The sequence below is a fragment of the Macaca mulatta genome, chromosome 5 (genome assembly GCF_049350105.2).
Source record: "Macaca mulatta isolate MMU2019108-1 chromosome 5, T2T-MMU8v2.0, whole genome shotgun sequence".
Lineage (NCBI taxonomy): Eukaryota > Metazoa > Chordata > Mammalia > Primates > Cercopithecidae > Macaca > Macaca mulatta.
Genome location: NC_133410.1, coordinates 159,322,750 through 159,348,399, shown reverse-complemented (window position 1 = coordinate 159,348,399; position 25,650 = coordinate 159,322,750). Strand labels below are relative to the sequence as shown.

The 25,650-nt window shown below is 38.0% G+C and overlaps 1 protein-coding gene across 5 annotated transcripts in view; it reads left to right on the top strand.

Moving 5' to 3' along the window:
• The window catches only part of LRBA (LPS responsive beige-like anchor protein), a 766,998-nt gene that overhangs the window by 269,416 nt on the left and 471,932 nt on the right, over positions 1-25,650 (top strand). For all 5 annotated transcript variants that reach the window (XM_028848808.2, XM_028848811.2, XM_028848807.2 and 2 more), the window contains exon 36: positions 7,476-7,584. In XM_028848808.2, the coding sequence (XP_028704641.1) occupies positions 7,476-7,584 (109 nt within the window). The remainder of the gene's footprint in view (positions 1-7,475; positions 7,585-25,650) is intronic.

Here is a 25,650-nt window from a genome sequence, read left to right as displayed (position 1 = left end):
CCACCATGCTCAGCTAATTTATTTTTATTTTTATTTTTAATTTTTTTTGTAGAGAATAGGTCTCTTTATTTTACCCAGGCTGGTCTCAAGCTCCTGGGCTCAAGCAGTCTTAATTCTAAGTGCTGGGAGTATAGGCATGAGCCACTGTACCTGGCCTTATTTATATTTTAAATAAAAACATTGCTACAAAGTGAGGCAAGTGCCCTGTGGAATGGGAGTAAGTTCATGTCATTGTTGATGACTGCTGGGTGTAACTTTTTGTGGGCATTTTCTAGTGGCACTTTTTAGCCACTTTTGTTATATAAATTTAAAAAATAATCCTTACAGGCCATGTATGTTCATGCCCATAATTTCAGCACTTTGGGAGGCTAAGGCAGTAGGATCCCTTGAGCTCAGGAGTTTGAGACCAATGTAGACAACATAGTGAGACCCTGTCTCTATAACACCAAAATAACTTGCAGGATACGATGGCACATGTAAGTAGTCCCAGGTACTCAGCAGACTGAGGTAGGCAGATCACTTGAGCTTGGGAGGTTGAGGTTTCTGTGAGCCATAATTGCACCACTGCACTTCAGCCTGGGTGACAGAGCGAGACCTTATCCCTAATAATAATAATAATAATAATTATTATTATTATTCTATCCCTGTACACTCTATCTTCCCGACTCCTATTAAAGAAGGAAGTTTAGAAGACCTATACATAACAAACATGTTCCAGATTACATAAAGTGAATCATTCTGTTGATATGTTTATAAGTAAATGGTGTTATAAAAGCATTAATCAGCATGGGTCATTTGTTTATACATCCAAGACATTTTATTAAAAGATTTAGAACTCTGTAGGCATTATCAGTGTTCCGTATGAGTCCCTTTATATAGAGGTAGCACTGAAGGTAGCCATTTCTTAATCTCTTAACTTCTAATACCATAGTTTTATTTTTTTAATTTTTATCTTTATACAAGGCAGTTCATACATTTTATATTTTTGTGTGTTTTTGCTCAATATTGTTAGTGAAATTCATATTGTTATGCATAATACTAATTCTTTTTGTTCCTACTTAGGATTTTACTTTATGAAAGTCCAACATTTTAAAAATTAGCTATATTTTTAATGGACATTTGGGTAGTTGCTAATGTTTGGTTATTGTAAATAATTGCCATGAACATTTTAATTAATATATTTTGTGATTATAAGAGTCCATGTTACTTCACATCTTTGATATAACTTGGTAATGCCAGCCTTTTAAACATATAGCCATTCTGGTGGAGTATAGTATATTTTATAGTTTTAATTTTTATTTCCTTGATTACTAGTATTGCTGAACAACTTTTCGTAATCTTATTCACCATTTGGAAATCTTCTTTTGTGAAGTGCTTGTGTTCTTTTCCCATTTTAAAAATTGTGATCATTTTCTTTTATTTGTAAGAGGCTTTTTAATATTTTTAAGATATCAGTTTCTCATTAGTTGTAATTATTCCAAATATATTCTCCCTCTCTGAAGTTTGGTTTTTAATTCTCTTAGTGGTGGCTTTCATAAACACAAGTCTTTAAATTTTGATGTGGTTCATTTTGTCACTATTTTTCTTATGTTTTGTGTATTTTTGTTCGATGCAGTAAGTCTTTACATTGACCCAGCCAGGAAGATGCTCTCTTACATAATCTTCTAGAAACTTTTTAAACTTCCTGAAATCTTTGGGTCTTCCCTAGGATTCGTTTGGAATTGGTTTGTTTGTATGGTTTGAGGTAGAAGTCAAGGTTAATTTGTCCGTATGAGCATCAGTTGATCTAAGACCAGTTTTTGGAAAAGACCATCTTACTTTTAAGTCTTTTAATATCATTATCATGATTTTCATCTCTGTTCCCCTCTTCAAGAATGTCTCACGTATTCTTGTTTGTTTACATTTTCTATGGCTTTTAGAATTAAATTTGAACTCATCAGATTATGCAGAGAGACCTACTAGGATTTTGATTGGACTGTATCTATAAATAGCTTTGTGGAGAATTGGTATCTTTATAATACAGGCCTTTCCCTTTCATGAACATAGTATACTTTTTTCTTTTTTTTTTTTTTAACTTCTTTTACCATTCTTTCTGTTTGACATGCAGAATTCTAGCACATTTTTCTTTCCTTTTCCTACATATTTTGATGGTTTTGAATGCTTTTCAAATAGTATTTAAAAATCGTTTTTACTTTGTTAGTAACCTATAAAAAGAATCTAGTTGATTTTTGTGTATTTGCCTTAAACCCAATGACCTTTCTAAATTCAGTTATTAATTTTAATTGTTTACATATTTGTTTTGGATTTTTTCAGTATTTCAAATAACTTTTAACTTTATCTTCTAAAGTGTATTTTTATTTTCTATTTAATTTCTGTTCTTATCCTTAGTTTACTTTCAGTGTTCACTGGCTGTTCTTTTTCTAATTTCTTCAGTTCAATACTTGCATAATTTATTTTGACATTTTTTTTCTTCTTTAGTGTTTTTATTCAGTATATCAGTTTCCCTCTAAGCATTGGTTTAAGGTTTATCTAAATCCACAGATTTTGGCACATTGTTTTTACTACGTTTTACTGCAAACATTTCCTAATTTCCATTATGATATATTCTTTTATGTGTGAGTTTTTTTCAGAGTTGCATTCTTTAGTTTTTAGACATGGAATGATATTACTTAATGACTGCTATGTTAATAATATTATCACAACTTAGCCTTAAAGAAACATACATTTATTATCTCAATTTTTTTTGGTCAGGAATCTAGGCATGGCTTAGTTGGGCCTCTCCTTCAGGTTCACTTACAAGGCTGCAGTTAAGGTGTTGGCCAGAGTTGCAGTTTTATTTGAGGTTTGACTAGGAAAGGATCTGCTTCCATGATCATGTGACTGTTGGCAGAATTCAGTTCATTCTGAGTCGTTAGACTGAGAATCTGAATTCCTTGTGAGCTGTTGTCTGGGGCTCTACTCAGCTCCTTGCCGTGGAGGCCTCTACACAGGGCAGCTCATAACATGGCAGGTTTCTTTAGCTTAGCCATTAAGGGAGAGTGTCAATAGAGTCTGCTAGCAAGATGCAAGTTACCGTCTTGTTTAATGTAATTATTGAAGTGTTATTCCTTCATTGTTGCCATATTTTCTTGCTTAGAGGCAAGTCCCATCTCCTTCCTACACTGTAAAGGAGAAGATTACATAATGCTGTGGATAACAGGAGGTTAGGAAAATTGGTGGTCAGCTTAGAGCTTCTTGCAGAGTGATCTATATCGTGTTATTTCTAGTTTAATTGAAGTATATCAAAGAACATACTCAGTATGATTTTATCACTTGAAATTCACTATAAATTGCTTTATGACCCCACATTTTGCCTATTTTTTGTATATATTCCATGTTTACCTGAAAATAATATTTATTATTCTCTTACTGGGTATAATGTTCTCGATATGTCAGTCAGGTCAGGTTAAAAAGTATTCTATAACTTTTTATATTCTATATCTGGTAGTAGGCCGTATTCTTAGGAGCATACAAATTTAGAATCTCAAAATACTAAATTTCTGTGTGTGTAGTTCATTTATCCTCTTATTAATTTAACAGGTTTATCTTGTTATTTCTGTTTGCTTCTTATACTAATACAAGTTTATTATCTTTCTTTTAGCTTTTAAAAATTGTTCATGTTTTCTGAAACTATGCTTTTCAATGTTTGTTCAACCTTATATTGAAATCGTGTCACTTACAAGCATCATATACTTAAAAAAATTGATTTGACAATAATTTTACTACTAAATGTTTACTTTCTATGTATTTCTGATACGTTTAGGTTAAAATTTATCATCTTATTATTTATGTCCTTTATATTTGCTCCATATCTTGTGTTTCTTTTTTTTCCCCCCTTCTTTTGAGCTAAGTATTTGTTCCTTAATTTTTTCCCCATTAACTTGATGGTTGTATATTATTTTAAATACCTTTAGTGGTTACCCAGAGATTCTAGTATGAATATTATAATTAACATCTTACATAAACTGATTCTTTTGCCAATCTATGTATGATACAAGAAACTTACAATAGTAATTCATTTGGTTTCTCTTGCCTTGTATGCTGTGGTTATATATTTTAGATTGCAGTATTTTTTAATTCTAGAAGTTACATAATTATTGCAAATATTCAGTATTCTTTTAGATTTACCCACATTTGTCATTTTCATTGCTCCAATTGTTTTCCTTGACTTGTATCAATCTTACATTATTTTTCATCTTTATGAAGAATGTTGGTTGGCTGGTGACAAATTCTCCCTATTTTATTTGTCATGGAATGTTCTTATTTTGCTTTTGGTGATGAGGAAAAGTTTTCCTCTAACCTCTTAGGTTTGTTGTTTGGGGATCTGTGAATTAAACAGACAAACACAGATTAGCAAGAAAAAAGACCTATTTTTAGTCATAAATAAGTATATCAGAATTCGGCCGGCTGCTTTGGCTCATGCCTGTAATCTCAGCACTTTGGGAGGCCAAGGCGAGTGGGTCACCTGAGGTCAGGAGTTCAAGACCACCCTGGCTAACATGGTGAACCCTCGTCTCTACTAAAAATACAAAAATTAGCCGGGCATGATGACGGGTGCCTGTAATCTCAGCTACTTGGGAGGCTGAGGCGGGAGAGTCGCTTGAACCCAGGAGGCGGAGGTTGCGGTGAGCCGAGATCATGCTATTATACTCCAGCCTGGGCGACAGAGCAAAACTTCATCTCAAAAAAAAAAAAAAAAAAAAAAAAAAGAATTCACAGAAAAATGTGACTCAAGGAAGGGGTTAGAATTTGGGTTATATACATACCATTTTAATAGGGTAAAAGTGAGGTAATGAAGGACACATTTGGGGAAGCTAATGATTTTGCGCACAGTAAGTAGGCCCTTAGGAGAATAGTGAAGTGATATTACAGTTTTGCAACAACGTCTATTTAGATAATTTCTTATCCTGGTACTAACTTCTCGTCTTTACTGATAATAGTCAATCTTCCTTGGTTGCAAAACTCCCTGGGAAGGGATTGATGAAAGCTGAATTCTTTTGGGAGCTTCTCTGTTTAGGCAGATAAAGGAAGTTCAGAAAAAGACTCTTTTTTTTCCGACAGTGGTATATTCTGGACCCTTTAAATCTCATTATTGAAGGATACTTTTTGAGGATAGAATTCTTTTCTCCCTTCCCTTCCCTTCCCTTCCCTTCCCTTCCCTTCCCTTCCCTTCCCTTCCTCCTTTCCTCCTTTCCTCCTTTCCTCCCTTTCTTTCCTTTCTTTCCTTTCTTTTCTTTCTCTTTCTCTTTCTCTTTCTCTTTCTCTCTTTCTCTTTCTCTTTCTCTTTCTTTTTCTCTTTCTCTTTCTCTTTCTCTTTTTCTTTTTCTTTTTCTTTCTTTCGTCGGAGTCTTGCTCTGTCGCCCAGGCTGGAGTGCGATGACGCGATCTCGGCTCACTGCAAGCTTCGCCACCCAAGTTCAAGCCATTCTTCCACCTCAGCCTCCCTAGTATCTGGGATTACAGGCACCTGCCATCATGCCCGGCTAATTTTTGTATTTTTAGTAGAGACAGGGTTTCACTACGTTAGCTAGGCTGATCTTGAAGAGGATAGAATTCTTAGGTGGTTGGTTTTTTTGTTTTGAGACAGGATCTCTCTCTGTTGCTCAGGCTGGAGTGCTGTGGTGGGATCATAGCTAGCTATAACTTGAAACTCATTGACTCAAGTGATCCTTCTGCCTCAGGCTCCTGAGTAGCTGGGACCATAGGCATGTACCACCATGCTGAGCTAATTAAAAAAAACTTTTTTGGTAGAGATGGAATCTCACTACATTGCCAAGGCTGGTCTTGAACTACTGGCCTCATGTGATCCTCTCGCCTGGGCCTCCCAAAGTGCTGGGATTATAGGTGTGAGCCACTGGCCTGGCCTTTTAGGTAGTATTTTTGTTTAGTATTTTAAATAGGTCATTGCATTCTTCTCTGGCTTCCCTTAGGCTTATTGTTGCTCTTTTGAAGGCCTCTCCCCCTGTCTGCTATTAAGAGTTTTTTTCTTTGATAGTTTTACTATTACTGCCTAAGCGGGGTATCCTTGAAAACCCTGCTTGGGTTTTGTAGCACTCCATCAACATATCGCTCAGTGTTTTTTCCCAATTTTGAAAAATCTTGGCCATTATCTCTTCAAATATGGCTTCTTTCTAATTATGTGTCTACTCTTTCTTACACTATAGATACACTTATATTAGATCCTTTTACCATGTCCTGTATGTCTGTTATTTACTTTGTTCAATTTTCAGTAAGTTTTCTTACTATGTTTCAGTCTAGTTGTCATTGACCTATCTTTCAGTTAATTTTTCCTTTTTTGGCTGAGCTTAATAACCCAGTAAATCTATTTTTATATTTATTTATTTTTTCAGTACGTTTACAGTTTTCATTCTTTATTGGAATTCTCTATTACACAATGAGTTCTAAACATATTAACTACATTCATTTCAATGTCCAGATGTGAACCAGTTTCTATTTAGTTTTCATTTGTATGATATTGTCTCTTGTGCCTGTTAATTGGTGACTGAATGCTGAAAATTGTATTTTAAAATTGCAAGGGTAAATTTAAGCCTCTATGATATTATCTTCCTTTAGAAAGGACTTCCTCTTGGTTTCTGATTAGCAGTTAGACTAATAGCTGATTGTATTAATTTAGGGTCTGAGCTGACTCAAGGGTTGGGTTTTTTTTTTTTTTTTTAAAGTTCTTGTGAGAGTTTGGCCTATTTTGCCTTCTCCTAGTGTGCAGCTCTTTTGAGGTCCTCTGAAAACCTGGGGTTTTACCATGGCCCTCCTGCATTGCTATTTCTGATTTTTTTCTCCCCGCCCTGAAAGCTTTGCTTAGCTTTTTGGCTGCCAGTTAACCTAAATGCCAATCACCAGATGTTCTCTGAAGGTCTGTTTCAGTGTTTTGAGGCCTGATCTATTTCTTGCTTTCTGGGGTATGCCTGATACCTGTTGTAACTCTTGGGTAGTCTACCAAGACTCCCCCACGTTGACAGACTGCGAACCTCAGTTTTTTTCTGTTTATCTTTGTGAGACTAGTGACAGGTCTGTGTAGCTCCTCTGTTCTCACTTGGGAATAGCAAATGCTTTAATGTAAAAAGTCAAACTGATTGTCTTTTGTGTGCTTTCTTCTCTGTGATCTTCCCTGGTTAATTTTGGCTGCCTTGGTAACTTTCCAGTGCATTTTAAAAGATTAAAACACAACTTTAATCTAGTATTTTTAGTTGCTTTTGTTACATGGCTAGTCTGATAGAAGCCAATCTGCTATTGCCAGAAGGGTAAGCTTTTGCTGTTGTTACATTCCTCAATTATTTAGTGTGAAATAATGGTACCTCATTGTGTATGATGTCAAAAGAAGAAAGTAAGGATTCCTTCCTCTCCACAGTAAGCAGTGAATAATCATTTATGTTGTGTGTGAATACATATATTTATTTGATAACATTCATTTTTTACAGATTGCTTAGCCAGACAATGAAAGATCATCTAGTAAGAGTAGCAAATGAAGCTGAATTTATCCTGAGCAGGCAGAGAGCAGAAGATATTCACAGACATGCGGAATTTGAGGTAGGTTACACATGTGGTTGGTGTGTGGAAATTACCGTTTTTTAATGATAATCATGGCAAATTGTCCCGGTAAAATGGCAGGTCCAAAGAAACATAGTATACGTCATCAAAAAATTAAAATCTAGGTTTATTGGAGAGTCATGGGGGTTCTTGGAGATAGTACGTGTCTCTTTAGCCTCTGGTCTCAGTTGCAGTTGAGCTACCAGAGAAGCTTGATCAGAGAAGCTTCTTGTTTGGCTGATCTAATGTTAATAATCAGAGGTGAGTCTTGACTCTGATGGTTTTCCTATAAAGAAAACTGGTGAAGGAGTTCTCCCTTTCTGGGCAAAACAGAGCTAGTTAGCCAGAAATGAAAATCTCTATGGCAAAGGTAAGATCATCCAGGTTTCTCGAGAGGAACTGAACACACAGGTGTGAAATTTCTCTGTCTTTAGGGTTTGGAGCATAATATTATTGGAGCTGAGGAAATGAGGGAGCATACACCTTTCTCCTTGGATTATCATAGGAGAGGACTAAGTGATAAACCCATCCCGGGACCATTGCTTATCTCAGTAGTTGTGCCTGAACATGTATAAGAAATATAAATTTCTACAGGAAATTAATGGTTTTGTAGCTATAAAAATGACCCAAATTCACCTAAGGTAAACTAGAAAATTTGACAAGTAGTACATTTGCTATAGAATTGGAAAAATATTTAAAAGCACTGTATAGCTTCTAACATACCAAGAACAGATAAACTCATATGTTGCTGACATTTTTCTGGTACATTAGAAAAGATGAAAAATCTTCCAAGTGAATTTTACACAATCAGCAAATCTGAAAATTATTCTAGAAAAATAAAACTCTAGAAGACCAATTTCGCTTAAGAATATAAGTACAATATTTAAACTATAACTTTAAATAACATAATTCATCAATATAAAGAATGAATTATATAGTATGATGACTGAAAACTTTTACTGGAATTATAAAATGTTTATTTTGGGATATCTACCTGCAAAATAAATTACATCAACAAATTAAAAATAGAAAAAACATGAAGATATCAGTAAAGGTAGAAAAAAAGCATAGGATGATTTTTAGCTGCCAGCCCTATTAAAACTCAGAGAAAAAGATTTATATAAGGAAACATACAAATATGGTAAAGACTATTAAATATTTTAAATGATTAAAGTCATCTCTTTTAAAATCAGGAAAAATGAGTGATACTATCAGTGTTGTTAACATATTTTTTGATATTCTTGCAAGTGTAAGATATAGCTAATATAAATACTATTAAAGAAAGAAATAAGAGTAGTTTCAAATTTCTAATGCTGTGGTCTAGGAAAATCTAATTCCTGTGTCCTGAGGTGTACCTGGATCTTGAACGTTTTTCTACCAGAGTTAATAAAAGAATTTGGTGAGATTATTAGATATGAGAGAGTTATGCAAAAAATTAATAGCTTTTCTTTGAAAGTCAGTAACCAGCTAAGAATGGACATCAGAAATACAGTGTGTTCATAGATATGACAAAAACAATGTTTTGGGCCAAATTCTGCAAGAAAAGTACACATGCTCTTTGGAATGAAGCTACAAAATTTTATTAAAGCAAATAAGATAAAATATAAACTGTCACTTATGTCTGTTGTGAAGAGACCACCAAACAGGCTTTGTGTGAGCAACAAGGCTATTTATTTCACCTGGGTGCAGACGGACTGAGTCCAAAAAGAGAGACAGGGAGGGAGATAGGGGTGGGGCTGTTTTATAGGATTTGGGTAGATAAAGGAAAATTACAGTCAAAGGGGAGTTGTTCCCTGGCAGGCAGGAGTGGGGGTTGCAAGGTGCTCAGTAGGGGAGCTTGTTTGAGCCAGGATGAGCCAGGAAAAGGAATTTCACAAGGTGATGTCATCACTTAAGGCGAGGACCGACCATTTTCACTTCTTTTGTGGTGGAATGTCATCAGTTAAGGCAGGAACAGGCCATTTTCACTTCTTTTGTGATTCTTCAGTTACTTCAGGCCATCTGGGCGTATATACCTATATATACGTGCAGGTCACAGGGGATGCGATGGCTCAGCTTGGGCTCAGAGGCCTGACATTCCTGGCTTCTTATATTAATAAGAAAAATAACATAAAATAGTATTGAAGTGTTGGGGCAGCAAAGAAAATTTTTTTTTGGGGGGTGGCGTGGAGAGATAATGGGCGATGTTTCTCAGGGCTTCTTCAAGTGGGATTAGGAGTGGCTTGGGAACCTAGAGTGGGAGAGATTAAGCTGAAGGAAGATTTTTGTGGTAAGGGGTGATATTTTGGGGTTGTTAGAAGAAATATTTGTCATATAGAATGATTGGTGATGGCATGGATACAGTTTTGGATGAATTGAGAAACTAAATGGAAGATACAAGGTCCGAATAAAAGAAGTAGAAAAATAGGTATTAAAGGACTAAGAATTGGGAGGACCCAGGACATCCAATTAGAGAGTCCCCAGGAGGGTTCAGCATAATTACTTGTTTGGTAGGCAGGTTTTTGGGCTCTATCCTTGAGTTTTTTTATGTTGTCACGCACCAGGCCAGATTGATTTAGGTGAAAACAACACTCTTCATTTAAGAATATACAGAGTCCTCCTTTTTCAGCAGTGAGTAAGTCAAGGCCTTGGTGGTTTTGGAGGACACCTGCAGCTAAAGAGTCAACTTGGGCCTGGAGGACTGATAAAGTTTGTGATATGTCTGTAATGCTAGCAGAGAAGTCATTAGAAAGGCTACGGAAGGTTGTGACAGAGGTTGAAATGCCTGCTCTTCCAGCACCGAGAGCAACAGTGAAGGCAGAAAGTCCTAAATCGACAAGCAAGGGAATTAGTGGAATAACTCTTTTTTGTCGTGTCGGTGTCATGAGGGGAACAGGGAGCTCTTCGGTCCCATTTGCAAATTGAATTTTGGGAGTAAGGAAACCTAGTGTGCATGTGCCTGTCCAATTAGCAGGTAGACACATGTAGGTGGAGGATCCACAGAGGAAGAAGAGACCTTGTGCGAGGCAAAACTGGAGATGCAAAGTAAAAAGATGAAAGGGAGTGCTGAAAGGGGGAGTCTTGTACCCAGACTCCTAGGGATCCAGCTAGGGTGGCAACTGTCAGAGGTTGTAATGGGGACTGATGAGGTAACTGTAGAGGGGAAGGTTCGATTTTCATGGTGTATGAGAAAATGTTGAGTATCTATGAGCAACCTTTCACTGTTATTTTCGGGACTGGGTATAAGTAAACAAGAAGCGGACCTTGGAGGAGAGTCTGAAGGGCAAGGGGAAGGTAGCCAAGTATGGAGTGAAATACAGGGTAAGTGTCTTCCTAAGCAATAATTACTGCTAATGTTTTTAAGTTTGCCAGTATTGACAGAGGGCTTGTCTGTAATATGGAGTTGGAAGGCTCCAATTGTTTCAGTGATGTGTGTAGTTGGGCATTGGATATGAAGAGTAAAGGAACATCGAGAAGGTGAAAGGTTACCTAGGGGAATTCCAGTGGGTTTTTGCCAAGAGATGCATAAAGCAGCGGCCACAGGAATAGTAGTTTGTGTTGTGAGAGGTCCAAATATGGGGGGAGTAGAGTTGATATAAGGAGAAAGAGGTTGAGGGATAGTGAGAGAGGTTGGAGAAGAGAGTAAAAAGAGAGGCCGCTTACCCAATTTAAAATTGGTGAGATGTTCCTTGGGGTGGTTGGTCTGAGGGATTGTGGGTTAAGGTGGGGGGATATGAGAGGAAGACACAAAGGAGGCTTTGGGTTGAGAAGAAGGGCAGCAATGAGGTATGGCTGTACTCCAAGAATAGTCAGGGAAGCAGATAATTTGGTTAAAATATCTTGGCCTAATAAGGGAACTGGGCAGGTGGGGATAACTGAAAAAGAGTGCTTAAAAGAATGTTGTCCAAGTTGGCACCAGAGTGGGGAGTTTTAAGGGGTTTTGAAGCTTGGCAATACCCACAACAGTTATTGGGGCAAGGGAAACAGATCCTTGAAAAGAAGGTAATGTGGGGTGTGTAGCCCCCGTATCAATTAAACAGAAGATGGACTTACTCTCCACTGTGAGAGTTACCCAAAGCTTGGTGTCCGTGGTGGTCCAGGGGGCTTCCGAGGCGATCAGGCAGTGTCAATCTTCAGTCGCTGTGCCTAGCAGATCTGGGAAGGAGTCAGTTAGAGAGCCTTGGGCTAGAGCTTTAGGGGCTCTAGGAGTGACTGCCAGGTGAGCTGGGCAGTCTGATTTCCAGTGGGTCCCTGCACATATGGGATGGCTTGGGAGGAATCCTGGAGTGTGGGCATTCCTTGGCCCAGTGGCCAGATTTCTGGCACTTGAAGCAAGATCCTGATGGAGGAAGTCTTGTAGGAATGCTTGACTGCTGTGGCTTAGGCATTTTGAAGTTCTTGTACACTGGAAGTGTGACTGGGTTTTGACTCACAGCAGAGGCAAGTAATTGTAACTCAGAAATGCGTTGCCATCTGGTACACCTTGAAGGCGAGGTTGGTGAATTCCTGTTGTGGTGTTTGAGGGCCAGAAATTCTAAGTTTTGAAGTTTTTTTCCTAATGTCAGGAGTGGATTGGGTGATAAAATGCATATTAAGAATAAGGCGACCTTCTGGGTCTAGGGAGGTAAAGCGTTTAAGGGTTGCTGCTAAGCAGGCCATGAACTGGGCTGGGTTTTCGTCTTTACCTTGGGTAGTTTCTTTAAGCTTGTCATAATTAACAGCTTTGTAAGCTGCCTTTTTAAGCCCTTTAACTAGGCAAGAAATCATGTAATCTCGCCTAGCTATTCCTGGGGAATCTTCCTGACAGTTCCATTGGGGATCCTCTCAGGGAACTGCTCTAATGCCTTCCTGGAGGTCTGGCTCGTGAAGCTGGCAGTTATCATAATGACATTGGGCTAGAGAAAAACTCTTTCCAGTTCATCTCAGGAGAGGGTAGAAGTCAGGATGACATTTACGTCACTCCAGGTTAAATTGTAGGACAGAGTTAGATATTGGAATTCTTGTATATATTTAGTGAAGTCTAATGAGAAAGAGCCTAAACACTGACTGATCTGAGAGAGGTCTGATAGAGAAAAAGGTACATGTACCCTGACTATGCCTTCAACTCCAGCCACTTCTCTAAGAGGAAATTGTTGGGCAGGTGGGGAAGAGCTAGTCATGGAACTAAGCTGTAAGCCAGACTGGGTGTGAGGAGGGGAGGTGATAGAAGGATTATAGGGTGGAGGAGCGGAGGCTGAGGAAGAATTGGGACTTAGCTCAGCCTGGGGAGGAGGGGAGAGGTCAGATGGGTCTGTAGGAAAGGAAGACTGGAAAGACTCAGCGATGCTTGGGGTTGGGACTGAGGGGACAGGCGGGAGGGAAAGAAAGAGGATTTGGGAGGAGTCACATTGGGAACAGAGATTTGGGAGGGAACGAAGTGTGAAAAATGCCTGGATATAAGGCATCTCAGACCATTTGCCCATTTTTTGACAAAAATTATTTAGGTTTTGTAGTATGGAAAAATTGAAAGTGCTGTTCTCTGGCTATTTGGAAGCACTGTCGAGTTTGTATTGGGGTCAAGCGGTGTTGCAGAAGAAAATAAGACGCTTAGATTTTAGGTCAGGTGAGAGTTGAAGAGGTAAAAGTTCTTGAGAACACAGGCTAAGGGAGAAGAAGGAATGGAGGGGTGGAAGATTGCTCATAGTGAAGGAGGCAAGTTTAAAGAGAAGGGTAGAGACACGGTGAGAAGGGGTGGGAGGTGCTTGCCCCCCAGGAAAGTGGAGAAGGTGTAGAGACATGGAGAGAAGGGATCGGGGGCTTCTTGCCCCCCAGAAAAGCGGAGAAGGGGTGGAGACACCGAGAGAAAGGTTTGGGGGGTTCTTGCCCTCCAGAAAAGTGAAGAAAGGGTAGAGACACAGAGAGAAGGGATTGGGGGGTTCTTGCCCCCCAGAAAAGCAGAGAAGAGGTAGAGACAGGGAGAGAAGGGGTTGGGGGGTTCTTGCCCCCCAGAAAAGCCGTACTTGCCACTGAGGGTGAAGGACCAAGGCAGGCGTCCCTGCGTGATTAAACACCAAGGAAAGACTGTCTTCCCGAGTCCGTGACTGGGTCCAGATAAAATGCCCAGAGTTTTGGGTCCACGGATAAAATGTGTCTCCTTTGTCTCTATCAGAAAAGGAAGGAACTGAAATTAAGAGAAGGGAGAGATTGAAGTATGGCGCCAAGATTGAAAGGAGAAAGAGGTTGAGGGATAGTCAGAGAGGTTGGAGAAGAGAGTAAAAAGAGAGGCTCCTTACCTGATTTAAAATTGGTGAGATGTTCCTTGGGCTGGTTGGTCTGAGGACCAGAGTTCATAGGTGGATCTTTCTCATGGAGCAAAGAACAGGAGGACAGGGGATTGATCTCCCAAGGGAGGTCCCCCGATCCGAGGCACGACACCAAATGTCACTCGCGTCCATGTGAAGAGACCACCAAACAGGCTTTGTGTGAGCAACAAGGCTGTTTATTTCACCTGGGTGCAGGCGGGCTGAGTACGAAAAGGGAGTCAGGGAAGGGAGATAGGGGTGGGACCGTTTTATAAGATTTGGATAGGTAAAGGAAAATTACAGTCAAAGAGGGGTTATTCTCTGAGCAGGAGTGGGGGTTGCAAGGTACTCAGTGGGGGAGGTTTTTTGAGCCAGGACGAGCCAGGATGAGCCAGGAAAAGGAATTTCACAAGGTAATGTCATCACTTAAGGCAAGGACTGGCCATTTTCACTTCTTTTGTGGTGGAATGTCATCAGTTAAGTCAAGGACTGGCCATTTTCACTTCTTTTGTGGTGGAATGTCATCAGTTAAGGCAGGAACAGGCCATTTTCACTTCTTTTGTGATTCTTCAGTTACTTCAGGCCATCTGGGCCTATACGTGCAGATCACAGGGGATGCGATGGCTCAGCTTGGGCTCAAAGGCCTGACATAAACTAATTCCATGCTGGATAGTCTGTCTTGGGGTCTTGAGGTGTGTATGTGTGTATGTATATATGTGTCTGTGTGTGAGAGAGAGAAAGAGAGAGACAGAGACAGAGAGAATCAGTCTTTTGTTTTGAAATAATTTGAGGCTTTCAGGAAAGTTGTAAGAATAAAGCAGGAACTCCTATTCACTGTTCTCCCAGATCTCGTGATTGTTAAATTTTTGCTATGTTTATTCTCTTTCTCTTTATGCTTTGTTTTTCTGAATTTGAAAGTAAGTTAAAGTCAGGATTCCCTTCTACCTCAAAATACTTGAGTGGAAATTTCCTAAGCACATTCTCTGTCTTAATCTGGTACGGTTATCAAAATCAGAAGATTAACATTGGCAGGATGCTGTTACTTAATATGCCAACATTACTTGTATTTTTCCAGTTTTCTAACTGGAAAAAAGACTCCATACTGTCTTTTATAGTCAAAGATAGAAAATTTTACATCACAAAAATGTTCGTTTTTCTCAAGTTAATGTGCAAACTCAATATATCCATTAGTAAAGCACTCCATTAAAATAACAGTAGAGTTGATTTGGCATTTAAATATTCTTTATAACAAATTTAAGACATGCAAATTTTATATTTGGATATTTAAATATTCGGTTAATGTGAAAAAATAAATGCTTTAATATAGTCCTACAATTTGTGAAAAAGTGATGAGATTGTACTTGCCTCTCCAGAAATTAAAACACCACTGTAAAGGCAGCATATATTAAAAATCCTCCAGATGAAATAAGCAATAGGGAGGAAGATGACATGGTAAATACTTTAGAAACATATTTGGAAAACTGTAAAAGTAGAACTTGGGCATATGTGTGAATTTGGTAACCAAAATATAGGATATTTAGAAAGTAGAAATATAAAAGTAGATATCTGTTACTACCTATAACATTAAGTGGAGGAAAGACACCATGAACAACTTGGAAAAACATAATGCTTATGACTGATAAATGATTAATATATTCACTGTACTAATAATTCCTATAAGAGTTATTATATATGAATTATTATATATGAATATGTATATATTCAGGAAAGTTGTAAGAATAAAGTAAAAGTAAAGAATAAAGAATATATCCTGAATATAATATATGAATAAGAAATTCACAAAAGAACCTAAAAGTGACTAGTAAACATGAGAAGGATACTCACACAAATATTCAAGAAAATGCAAATTAGAGAAATTATTATCTATCAATTTTCCAGTTTTCGACTGAGAGAAAGTAAATAGGATGATAACGTACTGTTGAAGAGAGTAAAGGAGATGAAATGGGCAATGCTATTCTTTTGTATTGCTAATGGAAAGTACATTTTTAGTCTTATGGGAAAGCAATATGGTCCGAGTAATCCAATTTTTGTGAATGTATCTGTTAGGAATAAAAATAATAGTATTTAAAGATAGGTATACATGGCTATTTATTGCAGTATTGTATAAAATTTAGCAAAATAAAAATAATTATGGAAAAAACAAGGAAGTGTTTCTTTAAAGGAAAATTATTTTCTGAAAGAATGGAAGGTTAATAAATTATGAAAAAATTAAGAAGTTGATGGCTTCAGTTTTTAAACATGAGTTTTGACATAGAATTCCACCCAGCCATTTATTTCTTTTTCTTTTAGTTACTTCTTTTCAGTGTAATTATGTCATTGATTTTTTTATTAATTCTTTTTTTTGTAATATTTGTGGGTACATTGTAGGTGTATTTATGTAGTACATGAGATATTTTGGTACAGGAACGCAGTGCATAATAATCACTTCATGGAATATTGGGTATCCATCTCTTCAAGTACTTATCCTTTGGGTTACAAACAATCCAGACACACCATTTTAGTTGCTTTAAAATGCACAATTAAATTATTATTGACTATTGTCTCCTGTTTTGCTATCAAATATTAGATCTTATTCATTCGTTCTATTTTTTCTATACCTATTGATCATCGTCACCTCCCCGTGACACCCTCACTACCCTTCCTAGCCTCTGGTAACCATCCTTCTACTATCTCTCTGAGTTCAACTATTTTAATCTCAGAGTTCAGTTGTTCAGAGTTCAATTGAAAAAATTTAATTGTTTTGATTTTTAGATCCCACAAATAAATGAGAACATGCGACGTTTGTCTTTCTGTGCATAGCTTATTTCACTTAACATAATGATCTCCATTTTCATCCATGTTGTTGCAAATGAAAGAATCTCATTCCTTTTTATGGCCGAATAATACTCCATTGTGTGTAAGTACCACATTTTCTTTATCCATTCATCTTTTGCTGGACATATAGGTTGCTTCTAAATCTTAGCCATTGTAAACAGTGCTGCAACAAACCTGAGAGTACAGATACCTCTTCAATATATTGATTTTCTTTCTTTTGGATATATACATAGCAGTGGGATTGCTGGATCATATGTTAGCTCTATTTTAGATTTCTGAGGGACCTCCAGACTGTTCGTATAGTGATTTTTACTAATTTACCCTCCACCAATAGTGTATGTGGGTTCCTTTTTCTCCACATCCTTGACAGCATTTGTAATTACCTGACTTTTGGATACAAGCCATTTTAACTCAAGTGAGGTGATATCTCATGGTACTTTTGATTTGCATTTCTCTGATGATCAATGATATTGAGCACCTTTTGTTTTGTTTTGTTTTGTTTTGTTTTTTGAGATACAGTCTTGCTCTGTTGCCCATGCTGAAGTACATTGACATGATCTTGGCTCACTGCAACCTCCACTGCCCTGCTTCGGGCGATTCTCATGGCTCAGCCACACGAGTAGCTGGGATTACAGGCTTGTGCTACCACACCCGGCTAATTTTTGTATTTTTAGTAGACATGGGGTTTCGCTGTGTTGGTCAGGCTGGTCTTGAACTCCAGGCCTTAAGTGATCTGTCTTCATCAGTCTCCCAAAGTGCTGGGATTACAGGTGTGAGTCTCAGTGCTCAGCCCTTGAACACCTTTTCTTTCTTTCTTTTTTTTCTTTTTTTCTTTGAGACAGAGCCTCACTCTGTCACCCAGGCTGGAGTGTAGTGATGCGATTTTTGACTTACTGCAACCTCCACCTCCCTGGTTCAAGGGATTCTCATGGCTTAGCCTCCTTAGTAGCTGGAATTAAAGGCCTGTGCCATCATGCCTAGCTAAGTTTTGTTTTTTTAGTAGAGATGGGATTTTGCTATGTTGGCCAGGCTGATCTCAAACTCCTGACCTCGAGTGATCTGCCCGCTTCAGCCTCCCAAAGTTCTGGGATTACAGACATGAGCCACTGCACCCGGCCTGAGCACCTTTTCATGTGCCTGTTTGCCATTTGTATGTCTTCTGTTGAGAAATGTCTATTCAAATATTTTGCCCATTTTAAAATTAGATTATTATTTTTTCCTATAGAGTTGTTTGGGTTCCTTACATATTCTGCTTATTAATCTCTTGTCAGATGGGTAGTTTTGCAAATATTTTCTTCCATTCTATGGGTTGTCTCTTCACTTTGTTGACTGTTTCTTTTGCTGTGTGGTGGCTTTTTAACTTGATATGATCCCATTTATTCATTTTTGCTTTGGTTGCTTGTGACTATGGGGTATTACTGAAGAAATTTTTGCCCAGACCAATGTCCTGGAGAGTTTCCTCAGTTTTTTTTTTGGAGTAGTTTCACAGTTTGAAGTCTTAGATTTAAGTCTTCAATCCATTTTGAGTTGATTTTTACATACGGTGTGAGGTGTAGGGATCAAGGTTCATTCTTCTGCATATGGATAACTAGTTTTCCCAGTGCCATTTATTGAAGAGAGTGTCTTTTCCCCGATGTTTGTCCTTGGCACCTTTGTTGAAAATTCATTTCCTGTAGCTATGTGGATTTGTTTCCAGGTCCTCTTTTTGTTCCATTGGCTTATGTGTCTGTTTTGATTCTAATACCATTCTCTTTTGGTTACTATAACTCAGTAATATAATTTGAAGTCAGATAATCTTCTTTTTGCTCAGGATAGCTTTGGCTATTTTGAGTCTTGATTCCACATAAATTTTAGGATTTTTTTTTATTTCTTTGAAGAATGTCATTAGCATTTTGATAGATTGCATTGAATCTGTAGATTGCTTTGTGTAATATGGGTATTTTAACAGTATTGATTTGCCAATCCATAAACATAGAATATCCTTCCATTTTTTAATATTCTCTTCAATTTCTCTTATCAGTGATTTATTGTTTTTATTATAGAGATCTTTCACTACTTTCGTTAAATTTATTTCTAGGTATTTAATTTTATATGTTTCTGTTGTAAATGGGTTACTTTTTTGAATTCATGTTCAGATTGTTCACTGTTGGCACATAGATATGATACTGATATTGACTGATTGCTTGAGATGGGATCTCACTCTGTCACCCAGGCTGGGATACAGTGACACAGTCATGGCTCACTGTACCTTAAACTTCTTGGCTCAATCAGTCTGCCCACCTCCTGAGTAGCTGGCACTACAGGCATGTGCCACCAGGTCCGGCTAATTTTTGTATTTTTTATAGAGGCAGGGTTTTACCATGTTGCCCAGCTGGTCTCTAACTCCTGGGCTCAAATAGTCCATCTCCTTATCTTCACAAAGTACTGGGATTACAGACATGAGCCATCATGCCCGGCCACTACTCATTTTTGTATGTTGGTTTTTGTATACTGCAACTTTACTGAATTTTTTTTTTATCAGTTCTAATAGTTTTTTGGTGGGAGGTTTTTCTAAAAATAAGATAATATCGTCTGCAAATGAAGATAATTTGACTTACTCCTTTCCAATTTAAATGCTCTTTATCTCCTTCTCTTGTTGGATTACTCTAGCTAAGGCTTCCAGTACTATGTTGAATAATAGTGGTGAAAGTAGGCGTTCTTGTCATGTTTCAGATCTTGGAGGAAAGGCTTTCAGTTTTCTCCATTCAGTATGATACTGGTTGTGGGTCTGTCATATATGGCTTATTATGTTAAGGCATATTCCATCTGTATCAGGTTTTTTTTGAGGGTTTTTATCATGAAGGGATGTTGTACTTTATGTGATACTTTTTCAGCATCAATTGAAATGATCATTTTTTTATCCTTCATTCTGTTGATACCATGTATCATATTGATTGATTTACATATATTGAACCATCCTTGCATCCCTAGTATAAATCCCACTTGGTCATGATTAATGACCTTTTTAATGTATTTTTAAATTCAGTTTGCTAGTATTTTCTTGAGGATTTTTGCATCAATATTCACCAGTGAAATTAGCCTGTAGTTTTCTTTTTTATTTATTTTATTTTATTTATTTATTTATTTATTTATTTATTTTTTTTTTTTGAGACGGAGTCTTGCTGTGCCCCAGGCTGGAGTGCAGTGGCGCGATCTCGGCTTACTGCAAGCTCCACCCCGCCGGTTTCACGCCATTCTCCTGCCTCAGCCTCCCAAGTAGCTGGGACTACAGGCGCCCGCCACCTCACCCGGCTAATTTTCTTGTATTTTTAGTAGAGACGGGGTTTCACCGGGTTAGCCAGGATGGTCTCGATCTCCTGACCTCGTGATCCGCCCATCTCGGCCTCCCAAAGTGCTGGGATTACAGGCTTGAGCCACCGCACCTGGCCAGTTTTCTTTTTTAAATATGTCTTTGGGAGGGATTGCATTGGGAGTTATACCTGATGTAAATGACGAGTTGATGGGTGCAGCACACCAACATGGCACAAGTATACATATGTAACAAACCTGCACGTTATGCACATGTACCCTACAACTTAAAGTATAATAATAATAAATAAATTAAAAAAAAAAAAAAAGAGTAAAGCTGGACCTGACCAGAAAAAATAAATAAATAAATAAATAAATAAATAAATAAATATGTCTTTGGTTTTGGTATCAGGGTAATCTATTGGCCTTGTAGAATGAGTGTGGAATTCTTCCCTCCTCTCTATTTTTTGGAATACTTAGGGTATGATTGGTATTAGTTCTTAAAATGTTTGTTAGAATTCAGTGAAACCATCTGGCCCCACACTTTTCTTTATTGTGAGACTTTTTATTAAGGCTTCACTCTTGTCACTTGTTATTGGTCTGTTCAGGTTTTAGATTTCTTAATGATTCAATCTCGGTAGGTTTATGTATCTAGGAATTGATCCATTTCTTCTAGATTTTCAAAATTTATTGACATATAGTTGCTCATAGTAGCCACTAATGATCCATTGAATTTCTACAGTATCAGTTGTAATGTCTCCCTTTTCATACCTGATTTCATTTATTTGGATCTTCTCTTTTTCTTAGTCTCACTAAAAGGTTTTCAATTTTGTTTATCTTTTCAAGAAGCCAACTGTTCGTTTCATTGCTCTTCTGTATTGTTTTCTTCATTTCAAATTCATTTATTTCTTCTCTGAACTTTAGTATTTCTTTTCTTCTACTAATTTTGAGTTCAGTTTTGCTCTTACTTTTCTAGTTCTTTAAGATGCGTTATTAGGTTATTTATTTGAAGTTTTTCTTTTTTTTCGATGCGGGTATTTATAGCTATAAATTCCCTTCTTAATACTGCTTTCACTGTATCCTATATGTTTTAGTATGTTGTGTTTTTATTATCATTTGTTTGAAGAAATTTTTCAATTTTATTCTTTATTTCTTCGTCATTACACTGGTGATTCAGGAACATATTGTTTAATTTCAATATATTTGTATGGTTTTTAATATTCCTGTTATTATTAATTTGTAGTTATATTTCATTGTGGTCAGAGAAGATGCTTGATATTTCAGGTTTTTTGAATGTTTTAAGACTTGTTTTGTGAACTAACATATGGTCTGTTCTTGAGAATGACCCATGTGCTGAGGAGAAGAATGTATATTCTGCAGCCGTTGGATGAAATATTCTGTAAATATCTGGCCGGGCGTGGTGGCTCACGCCTGTAATCCCAGCACTTTGGGAAGCTGGTGCAGGTGGATCACCTGAGGTCAGGAGTTTGAGACCAGCCTGGCCAACATGGCGAAATTCTGTCCCTACTAAAAATACAAAAATTAGCCAGGTGTGATGGCATGCTCGTGTAATCCCACCTACTCAGGAGGCTGAAGTAGGAGAATTGCTTGAACCTGGAAGATGGAAGTTGCGGTGAGCCAAAATCATGCCACTGCACTCTAGCCTGGGTGACAGAGCAAGACTCTTATCTCAAAAAAAAAAAAAAGTTCTGTAAATTTCTTTAGATCCACTGTTCTGTAGTACAGATGAAGTCTGCTATTTCTGTTTTGACTTTGTCTGTGAGATCTGTCCAATGCTGAAAGTGGGATATTTTGGTGTCTCTAGCTATTATTGTATTGGAGTCTATCTCTCTCTTTAGTTCTCATAATATTTTCCTTATATATTTGGTTGCTTCAGTGTTGGATGCATGATATGGTTTGGCTCTGTGTCCCCATCCAAATCTCATCTTGAATTGTAATCCCCACATGTTGAGGGAGGGACCTATAATCCCCATGTGTCAAGGGAGGCAAGTGATTGGATCCTTGGGGGACAGTTTCTTCCACGCTGTTCTCATAATAGTGAGTGAGTTCTCATGACATCTGATGATTTTATCAGTGTTTGGAAATTCCTCCTTCGCTCTTCTCTTTCCTGCCAACTTGTGAAGAAGGTGCCAGTTTCCCCTTCGACCATAATTGTAAGTTTCCTGAGATCTCCCAACCATGTCAATTTGTGAGTCAATTAAACCTCTTTCCTTTATAAATTGCCCAGTCTTGGGTAGTTCTTTATAGCGGTGTGAAAACGGACTAATACAGTGCATATTTATTTACAATCATTATATCCTCTTGCTGGATTGACTCCTTTATCACTATATAATGACCGTCTTTGTCTCTTCTTACAATTTTTTTCTTAAAATCTACTTTGTCTGATTAAGGTAGCTACTCCTGCTCTGTTTTGTTTCCACTGGCTTGGAATATCTGTTTTCATCTCTTTATTTTCCATTTATGTGTATCTTTATAAGTGAAGTGTGTTTCCTATAAGCAACAGATCATTAGATCTTCTTTTTAAATTCATTCAGCCACTTTATTTCTTTTAATTGGAGAGTTTAGTACATTTACATTTAATGTTATTATTGATAAGTACAGACTTACTGCTGCAATTTTGTTATTTGCTTTCTGGTTGTTTTGCGGACTTCTCTTCCTTTTTTCTCTTCCTTGTCTTCCTTGTAGTGAAGGTGGTTTTCTCTGGTGGTATGATTTAATTTCTTGCTTTTTATGTTTTGTGTACCCATTGTATTTGTTTCAGTTTGAGGTTATTATAAAGCTTGCCAACACAATCTTATAACCTGTTATGTAAAACTAATGGAAACTACACTTGACACTGATTGCATAAACAAAAAGGAACCTAATAAAAACTACACTATAACTTTGTCTCTCTAGTTTTACACTTTCTGTTGTTTTTCATCTTATTGTACTATCTATGTCTGGATAAGTTTTTGTAGTTATTATTCATTGGTTCATTATTTAGGCTTTCTACTTGGTATATTTATACACTCCAATTACAATGTAATACTATTCTATGTTTTTCTGTGTGCTTACTATTACCATTGAGATTTGTGTCTTCAGATGGTTTCTTCTTGCTCATGAACATCCTTTTCTTTCAGACTATAGAGCTCCCTTTAGCATTTCTTTTAGGACAGGTCCAGTGTTGATGAAATCCTTTAGCGTTTGTTTGACTGGGAAAGTCTTTTTATCTCCTTCATGCTTAAAGGATATTTTCACTAGATATATTATTCTAGAGTAAAAGTGTTTTTCTTTCAGCACTTTGAATACATCATGCCACTCTTGTGGCCTGTAAGGTTTCCACTGAAATGTCTGCTGCCAGATGTATTGAAGCACCATTGTGTGTTATTTCTTTTCTCTTGCTACTTTTAGAATCCTTTCTTTATTCTTGACCTTCAGATTATTAAATGCCCAGAGGTAAGCTTCTTTCTGCTTGCTGTTATATAAGCTTCTTTTACTTGAATTTGATATCTTTCTCAAGGTTGGGGAAGTTCTCTGATTATTCTTTTGAATAAACTTCCTACCCTTCTCTTTTTATCTACCTCTTCTTTAAAGCTATTAACTCTTAGATTTGCCCCTTTGAAGCTGTTTTCTGATAGGCATGCTTCATTTTTTCTTATTCCTTTTTTTCTTCTCTCTATATTTTCAAATAGCCTGTCTTCAGGCTCACTACTTCCTTCTTGATCAGTTCTGCCATTATGAGACTCTGATGACTCTGATGCATTCTTCAGCATGTTAATTGCATTTTTCAATTATAGAATTTCTGATATATATATTTAAATTTTTTTATTTTTATTTTTTGAGACAGGGTCTGGCTCTGTCACCCAGGCTGCAGTGCAGTAGTGGGATCTCAGCTCACTGTAACCTCCACCTCCCGACTCATTCTGCTTGATTTAAAAAAATATTTTAATCCTTTTGTTAAATTTATCTGATAGAATTCTGAATTTCTTCTCTGTGTTATCTTGATTTTCTTTGAGTTGCCTCAAAACAGCTATTTTGAATTGTCTATCTGAGTTGTCGTATGTCTCTGTTTCTTCAGAATTGTTCCCTGGTGCCTTATTTAGTTCATTGGTGAGGTCATGTTTTTGTGGATGATGTTTATACTTGCTAATGTTCTTCAGTCTATGAGCATTGAAGAGTTAATTATTTATTATACTCTTCACGGTCTGAGCTTGTGACTGTTCTTCTTGGGAAGGCTTTCCAGGTATTTGAAAGAACTTGGACCCCCAACCCCAATAAGGCTGTGTTTTTTGCTGACTCGTAGAGGTACCGTTTTGGTGGTCTTAGATAACATGTGGAAGAATTATCTGGATTACCAGCCAGAGACTCTTGTTCTTTTCCTTTTCTCCCATACAGACAGAGTCTGTCTCTCTTTGCTGAGCCACCTGGAACTGGGGATGTGGTGATGCAAGTAAGTCTGTGGCCACCACCGCTGGGACTGCACTGGGTTAGACCTGAAACCTGCACAGCACTGGGTCTTGCCCAAGTTTCTTCCCTTCAGGGCCATGAGTTCCCACAGGCTCCAGGAATGTCCAGAGGTGCTGTCTGGGAGCCAGGGACTGGAGTTAAACAGCTTAGCAATTTACCTGATATTCTATTCTACTGTCGTTGTGCCTGCACTCAAACCACAGTACAGTCTTTCCTACTCTTTTCTTCACTTTCCATAGGCAGAGGTGCCTTTCCCTGTGGCCAACCCCACCACCGGTCCACAGGGGATTCCTTCAGACCACCACTGATGTTTACTGAGAGCCTAGGGGCTCTTCTTTCAGCTTGTGGTAAATGCTGCCACGCCTGAGACTCGCTTTTTAGGGCAGTGAGCTCCCCTCTGTCCCAGAGCAGGTCCAGAAATGCTGTCCAAGAGTCTAAGCCTGAACTTTGGGACCCCAAGAGCCAGCTTATTGCTCTACCCCCAGCCGAGTTGGTACATAGGATGCAAGACAAAGTTCCCTTTATTTTTCCCCTCTGCTTTTCTGAAAAATTAGTAGTGTTTCACTCTAGGCACCATAGCTGGGAATATGCTGGGTCACCCCTGAAGCTAGTAAGTCTCAGAGCCCAAGACACATGGTATATTCCCCTCATTATCACTGCCGGTTATTCGGGGCCCAAGAGTTCTTTAATCTGCAGGTGATGAATCCTACCGGGACTGGGTTCTCACCTTCAAGACAGTGGCTTCCCTTTTGATTCAGTTTGTGTCTAGAAATGAAATACCATCCGAGAGCTAAGGCCTGGGAATGGGGCCTCATGACTCTGCCTGGTGCCCTATCCTACTGTGGCTAAGCTGGTGTCCAAGTCAAAGTCCTCTTTATTCTTTGCTCTCCTCTCCTTAAGCAGAGCAAGGAGTAACTTTCATTGCTATGAGAGCTTCACTGCCTGGGATTAGGGCAGGGATGATGCAAGCACTTACTTCGCCATGCAAGCTGGTGTCTCTCTAGGTCACGTGCCACCCTAGTTCACTGGTCCTAAGCCCAATGTAGCACTAGGACGTGCCTAGAAATTGCAGTCCTTGGGTCCTAGTCTGCCTTTCAAGTTTATCTAGGGCCCCAGAGTACTTTAGCCTGGGTGGCGAGGCTTGCCGAGAAACTCATGTTCTGTCCCATGGGGCATGTGATTCCCCTCTGGCTAGGACTGGTCCTCATGCTCCCTC